General features: G+C 37.5%; 1 protein-coding gene across 2 annotated transcripts in view; it reads right to left on the minus strand.

Annotated features, from left to right (window-relative positions):
• Window positions 1-6,292: 6,292 nt before the first annotated feature.
• LOC144976243 (fatty acid-binding protein homolog 6-like) overlaps window positions 6,293-7,964 on the minus strand; it is a 10,287-nt gene continuing 8,615 nt past the window's right edge. The window contains exons 4-5 of one of the 2 annotated variants that reach the window (XM_078920426.1): window positions 7,344-7,457; window positions 6,293-6,673 (exon numbers count right to left, since the gene is read on the minus strand). In XM_078920426.1, the coding sequence (XP_078776552.1) occupies window positions 6,614-6,673; window positions 7,344-7,457 (174 nt within the window). In that variant the 3' untranslated portion in view covers window positions 6,293-6,613. The remainder of the gene's footprint in view (window positions 6,674-7,343; window positions 7,458-7,964) is intronic. The other variant, XM_078920425.1, reaches the window with a different exon arrangement.

Genomic DNA, 7,964 nt, shown 5'->3' on the forward strand with positions numbered 1-7,964 from the left:
CTATAGTTGTTTTCTAACTTTCTTTCCGTCTTCTGAGTGGTGTTCCTGACCTCCCATAGCGGGCAGGGAGGTACATACTTTCTTCTATCCTCCTATAGCTGTTTTCCAACTTGCTTTGTCTTCTGGGTGGGGTTCCTGACCTCCCATAGTGGGCAGGTAGGTACATACCATCTTCTATCCCATTATGTTTTCCAACTTGCTTTCTGTTTTAGTCTTGGAATGAGATATTTAAACCACGTCTACCCAACCCATGTCATAGGCAGTAACTCAACGGAACTCAGCATCAGTCAAGACATGTTCTATTTTTCAATCAATCCTCAAAAGTGACAGGCTTCTTAGAAAGCTTCCTTACTCTATAGTCAAGGAACTAGTCTTCCAACTGTGCTATCTCACCTTACGTCGCCACTCTAACCTTATGTAGTATACAGTATAAGGTGTTGCCAGAATCAGAAGAAAATTACTTAAAACGTGCTATATTTGTAAATACAAAAGAAAGAAAAATTTAAGAAAAGACTTACTCAAATAAGAAAGAGGCGGTATGTACCATTTCTCAGTTTTATTTTTTTATAAATGCTGTAATCCATTTTTAAAAGATGGATGCGGTGCCAGACACCAAATCAACCAATATGGCCACGCCTCTGGTAGTATAATAAGTGACAGTGTAATAGTCAACTAGGATGCTTTTCAAACGAAAAAGCAGCAATTACAGACTTAAGGCGGCAACAAACATCGTAACCTAAATAACAAGCGTTTTGTGACAAAAACATTGCTTTGAATGAATACTTTCTGAAAGAGAAAAATGGCGTCAAAGGCAGCACGTGGTTGTCACAATCAGTTTTTGACTCGAGATATCAGGGCGTCTGATGTCAATTCTGGCTCAACGATTCGATTGGCCCACCAAGACAAGGGCAAGAACTTAGTTCAAGCTTACACAAAAGACTAAATTACATTGTTAACTCCCTTGCCTTATTATTTTCCGAACAGAAAGAATAACTTATTTCTTGTTTGTTGCTCTCTCTCTCTCTCTCTCTCTCTCTCTCTCTCTCTCTCTCTCTCTCTCTCTCTCTGTGTGTGTGTGTGTGAATGTGAGTTCGCGAGGGTTTTTTTTATTATTAAGTTTTGTTTCTTTGTTATTTTAGTGAATTTGAACCTTAAACTAAATTTTCACTCCAGTACTTCCTACAGAGAAAATGCTGTTAATGGCCAGCTACTCGTTTTGCACAATGAGTACGGTGAGAAAATCTGAGTAGTCTTTTTCAAGACTCAACTATGCACCGAACGAATCTTGAACCCAGGACCTTCCGATCCAAAAGCGAGTTTCATACCACAAAACCACATAGCCGCACATCTATGGATATAATATGACATGGGAGAAACGGTGTGGACGATCGGGATTGGAAAGAGCGGGGTGTGTGTGTGGGGGGGGGGGGGGGTTATTGCTTTTTGTCATCCGCGTTTGTGAGTAATTCTCATTAAACTGTATTAACCAGACTATAAATGTTCAAGGTTACTTTTGATAGTTCGAAGATGACGTCACTCAAGCCTTTGTTTTTGTATTTTGCCATCCGCGTTTGTGAGTGATTCTCACTAAACTGTATTAACCAGACTATAAAAGTTCACGGTTACACATAGTTTTGTGTGTTGGTCCGTTATACTTCCGATTTTTATTCTCTATTGTCTTCTGGCACTTTTCTATTCACTTCATATCTTGTTGTTACCAACATAAGTGCCTGCTCCACTCACTTTTCTGAATTAAAAATTCACCCATACACCGGAGCATACTCAATGTCTCAATCGTTTCTATGTTATATGTTTGTGTTGAGAATATTGGCTATTAGGCTTAACTGCTGGTCAAAATTATTCGCGATGGTGGTGTACGAACGAATCGGCGGTCTCAAGAAGTGGGTGAGAGAGGGATCTAGTAATGACTTTGAGTTTGAAACGAATATTTTGTGTTCGTGGATAGCTCACACGGTAGAGCCACGCTCTCACCTGCCAGGCGGAGTTGTCGTACCAATAAGGTCGCAGGTTCAAACCCCACCACCGCCGCGAAAAATTTTTATTCTCTATTGTCTTCTGGCACTTTTCTATTCACTTCATATCTTGTTGTTACCAACATAAGTGCCTGCTCCACTCACTCTTCCGGATGGCAATGTTATGAGCTTCTTAGCCAAGTGCATACTATCTATAGTCAGATTTTTTAATAAATGGCGCGTGTTTTTCTTCTTTTTCTCAGCTGCCCCCAATGCATAGCTGCAAAAATTTGTATGAACCTCTGAATCAATTTGTCTTAATAACAAAATATTTTTTCATGAATTTTAAAGAAATAGGAAAGGATTTCGTTTGTTACAGCTATATTAAAATCGATAACAGGTGAGGATCGGAACTCATAGAAGATTTACATTATCAAAATTATGAATTTTCCACTTATCCATTTTGAAGGAATTCGTTAAATTGGAGTGTTCGGTTAATTGAAGCTTAAACGATATGCGTGCAGTATTTGAATATGGAGCAACGGACGGCAATTATTAACCATCGGACATCTACATTTTATAACTATCAATACACATTACTGGTGAATACAAACGAAAATGAACATAACGCGCTTCCAATATAATTTTGATCGCAAAAGCTTGAGAAATAGCTTATGTTTATGCCAAAGAGGATTACATAAATTAATGAAGACTGGTCAAAAGTAAAAATTCATCAATTATGAGACAGTGTCTCCACACATATGTGTTCTACAATAACAACAACAACAACTACACCCATAATATCAACATTAACAACAACAACCACCAAGAAATACTGGACACATCAGTCAGTACAGTCTGATGACGAAGATGATGAAAAGGAGAAATGAAACGACTACAGAAAGATTCCGAGCATCACTCTACCCAAAGAAATCTAATTTTCCTCTAGTTTGCGAAGGTTGAGGCATGCCTTTTCTCAATGTACTCTTTGTTATCAATTATTGCCTCGTCTGTGAGAGTAAAGTTGGTGTTCCTCCTCCCAATCTTTCCCTCTACCTGGCCCAATGTCCTAAATTGGATTGCGCTCATAGTGACATTGGGGAAGCAACCTCGTGTCAAAACTCCCTGATTAGACAGTCTGCTTTGGAAGCTGTTTCTGGTTCATTTTTTTTTTTACTAAGGAGTATAGTTAGCATTTTGATAAATGGTCAGAATATGTAGTACTGTCTGGTTGAAACCATGAAATCATGTAGGCTTTTATATTTGCCAAAGTTGGAGCGTTGAAGTGACCATGAGCGTTGTCCAATACAATACAGCTGGGTGCTTCGATGGAGGGCAGCAAACGATATTTATTCAGTCTTAAAACACCTTTGCATTGATCCCAGAATAATATTCCAGATGATGCAGAGAAAGAAAATGGCATGGCATCCTTTTAAATATCCAGTATCATCACCACCTTCAAGAATAACAATGATTCTCTGTCCAGAACCCATGGGCCTTTTTCTGCTCGAATAATCAGACTTCCAATATTTTGTCGGGCGTATATTTACGCTCACCCAGCTCCATACATCTTTGGCTTATATATCCATATCAAAGTTATCTATGATCCTTTTCCTGTCACGTCGTTCCACACTGGTGATCTCTGTCGTATTTCGATGACGATCTTCTCATGGTTGATTGTGAAATTCCAAAACCATTACCGTCCTCTTTAATAACTTATCGATAGATACAAGCAGACTTCTTTTCGCAGCTTTACGAGAGTGGAACTGATAGAGAGTCCGTACCGTATCGTGTTGTTTAAGAGCCTAATATGTTTTTAAAACCTTTAAAGGCCATGTGAAACGTTTATGCATTGACAAAAATTTCTCAAAGTTATATAAACAGTGTTTGTTAATTTTACAATATTGAGTATACAATCACTATTTCAAATGATTTAAAGCGAGACATATCATATCAGTCTTTATGGGTCTTAAAGAAGAAATTTTTTAAAATAATATGGCATCAATACGGTCCTAAATCTATATTCAGTTAAGATAAATTGATTCAAAGGTTGACACAAAGTTTTACATCTTTTGATAGAGGGACAGCTGAGAAAAACCAGAAAAACACGCGCCATTAATTAAATATCTGACTATAGTACACATAGTTTTGTGTGTTGGTCCGTTATATTTCCGGATGGCAATGTTGTGAGCTTCTTAGTCAAGTGCATACTATCTATAATATTATACTGCCCCCATAACATTTAAAAACACACCATTGGATTGCCGTTATTATAATTATTCGAAGGGTTTTGTTTTAAATCGTTTAATACGATTTTAATACATAGATATATCGTAATCAATTGTTCTTTAAAAAGAAAAAAAAATTAAAAAGTCAATAAGTTTCAGAAAGTGTAATGATTAAAGAGTAAAATAGCACAAAGTCATGCAATTTTTTGTGAATGAATGAAGAATTAAATACTTTTTGGGAAAGAAGGTCCTGGGTTCGAGTCTCGCTCACCGCATAGGTGCGTCCTTGGAAAAAGGCTCTTTGCTCACATTCTCTCACCGTACTCAGGTGTAAAATGAGTACCTGGTCGTTAATAGCGTTGTCTCTGTCGGAAAAAATTGTAAATATCGCCTAACAGGCGTCATGTCCCGTTCTCTTTGTTACACGTTGCCGTTGATCAGAGACCCTTTGTAAAGCGCTTTGAGCACGTTTTGTGGATATTGCGCTGCTCCCCCCCTCCCCCTCCCCCTCCCCCCACAAACACAACAGAATGATGCTCGACGATCGATACACGTGATATTATATATATATATATATATATATATATATATATATATATATATATATATATATATAAAATTGTTGTAGTAGTAGTAGTAGTAGTAGTAGTAGTAGTAGTAGTAGTAGTAGTAGTAGTAGTAGTGTGGTGTGGTGGTGGTGGTGGTAGTAGTAGTAGTAGTAGTAGTAGTAGTAGTAGTAGTAGTAGTAGTAGTAGTAGTAGTAATAATAATAATAATAATAATAATAATAATAATAATAATAATAATAATAATAATAATAATAATAATAATGGTATAGATTTATAGCGCGCCAAACATCTCTTAATCTGGAGGGCTCTGGGCGCATAACATAGATTAACACAGTACACGAACAACGCTAATTATACACACAATCAAAAGAAAGCCTGTCTGAATAAAAATGTCTTCAATCGACGCTTGAAATCCTTTAGTGAAGACGAAGAACGTATCTCATGTGGTAGCAAATTCCACAACGTTGAACCAGAATGCTGAAAGCCACGTTCACCAGCCTTCACTCGACAGCGGAGTGCAGATGAAAACTTGGGAACAGTGATGCCTACTGGAAATGTCAGGCAGCTCCAGAGACCAGCGATCACATCGTCCTCCACTGTCCGGTAACTAAACTTGAAGGTGGCTATGAAACGGTCCTTAGAGCGGAGGAAGAATTTCGAAGCTGCTACTACTACTTCTACTACTACTTCTACTATTGCTACTACTACTACTACTACTACTACTACTACTACTACTACTACTACTACGACTACTACTACTACTACTACTACTACTACGACTACTACTACTACTACTACTACGACTACTACTACTACTACTACTACTACTACTACTACTACTACTACTACTGCTGCTGCTGCTGCTGCTGCTGCTGCTGCGACAGCGGAGTGTTTTCAATTTGAGGTCGTTCGTTGATCGAAGCGATGCTGTGGGATATACGGTTCAATGAGGCTTGAGAGTTGAGAGATATGTTGGCGAAGAGCCTTCCAAGCATTTGAATACAATAGTGGAAGATTTATATTTAATGCGTTGGTCCACTGGCAGCCAATGCAGCTGTCGTAGTAATTCGGGAGCTGCAGTTTTCCTGTCTTTTAGCAGTACAACGCGGGCTGCCTTTGCGAGACCAGCAAACAGTGCATTGCAATAATCCATTTTCGGGAATATCAAAGATTTTACCAGTTTGTTGCAGGTTTCCCTATTAATAAATGGTCTGATTGCTCTGTTTTTTAGAATGCAGATAACACTTGTTCTCACATTGTTAATATTTTTGTTCATAGATAGATCGCTCTTCAAGGTGATGCCGATTTATATATATATATATATATATATATATATATATATATATATATATATATATATATATATATATATATATATATATATATATATATATTTTTTTTTTTTTTTTTTTTTTTTTTTTTTTTTATTTTTTTTTTTTTTATTTTTTTTTATTTTTTTTTTTTGCTAATGTTGTGAGTTGTATTTTATCATTACGTGATTGTCAGTGCCAGTGTATATGGCTATGTCTTTATATTGGAACTGGCAATGAATAAGTTAAGGCTTCGGTCTTGTCGCCATTTAATTTTAATCTAATTGCAGACATTAGACATCCATCTCATCACATGGTTGATGCAATGATCGTAAACAGTGATCTTTAAAAAATATCGGATTGGAAACACATTCTGTACATCTATTTATAGATGATAATGGCACCATCTCTTGCACGTTGTACCATTGGCACACACACACACACACACACACACACACACACGGAGAGAGAGAGAGAGAGAGAGAGAGAGAGAGAGAGAGAGAGAGAGAGAGAGAGGGGGGGGGGGGAGAGAATCAAGGGTCGTAGGGTTGGTACCATCTCTTGCACGTTGCACCATTGGCAGCCTCACACGTCTGTAGAAAAGATTTGATAGAAAGAATCAAATTGACATCACATTACTCTTTGTTTATTGTTTTTAGTTCACCTATTGGGTGATTAGTCTTCATTAAAAGTCAGTCAAGAAACGTAATGTACTGTTTCATTTTTTGTTGTTTTAAATATATCATGTTTTGTTAACAATTGAGTGTATTCCTCTGAGTGAGGGCCTTTGTTTTGTCTGGAAAAGACTTTTAGGTGATCCCAAACTAAGTACACTGATAGTGTGTTCTTGGAATCTACATCTGTTCCCGATTTGAACTAGTTCCCATATCTCTTACTTTTTCTTGTGTGCTTTCAACTGTACATCTATAACCTTTTGACTATCTCATTTTCTTCCTTTTTACTGGCGTTGAAATGACATCAGTGTGTCGCAAGTGCTGTAAAACCCTTAAAAACAAACAATATAATATGTGCTCGATTTTAACATTGTTGTAATGAACGACATTTTACGTTGGTTTGATATTATTTCCATTGCACCATGCAAGTGTGGGTTATCAGACCTACAAATAAATACACGTTGGGTTCTACACTTAATATCACTTAGGTCCTCAAAATAAAATAAACAATCTCAGAATGGAAATTCCCCCCCCCCCCCACATAAAACCGTTTTGGAAAATAACAAATTAGTGAGCGTCATTCACATACTATCAACATGCTTCCGTCTTCCAACACTTCTCTGGTCATTGTGGCAGGAATTTCTTTCTCTTTCAAAGGTTCTTGTCGGGATACCAGAGCGTTGCCCTCGATGTTGATGGTCGTCTGGAAGGAAGGAGGGAAGAGGAAGAAAAAAGAAAAGAAGTAAGACAGAAGAGAAGAGAGAGAAGAAGAAGAAGGAGAGAGAGAGAGATAGAGAGAGAGAGAGAGAGAGAGAGAGAGAGGGGGGGGGGGGTAGGGGAGAGAGAGAAAGCGAGAAAGAGATAAGGGAGAGACAGACAGTAAGATTGAGAGAGAGAGAGGGAGAGAGAGAGAGAGGGAGAGAGAGAGAGAGAAAGAGAGAGAGAGAGAGAGAGAGAGAGAGAGAGAGAGAGAGAGAGAGAGAGAGAATAAGAAAAATAATTAAGATATACAACTGAGATAGTATTATGACCAATAATTTCATAACGGTTAAAGATCGGTGTAAATCAGATGCATCAAATTCACTTTAATCTTTACCTATATTACGAAATTGACGTCACTCAGCTCTTTATTTTTACTTTTAGACAGCCTGTTAGTGACAAGTTCTCACTAAATTATATCAACCAGACTATAAAAGTAAAAGGTTACACA

The sequence above is a fragment of the Berghia stephanieae genome, chromosome 7, assembly GCF_034508935.2.
Source record: "Berghia stephanieae isolate SIO BIC M18660-M18661 chromosome 7, UCSD_Bste_1.3, whole genome shotgun sequence".
NCBI lineage: Eukaryota > Metazoa > Mollusca > Gastropoda > Nudibranchia > Aeolidiidae > Berghia > Berghia stephanieae.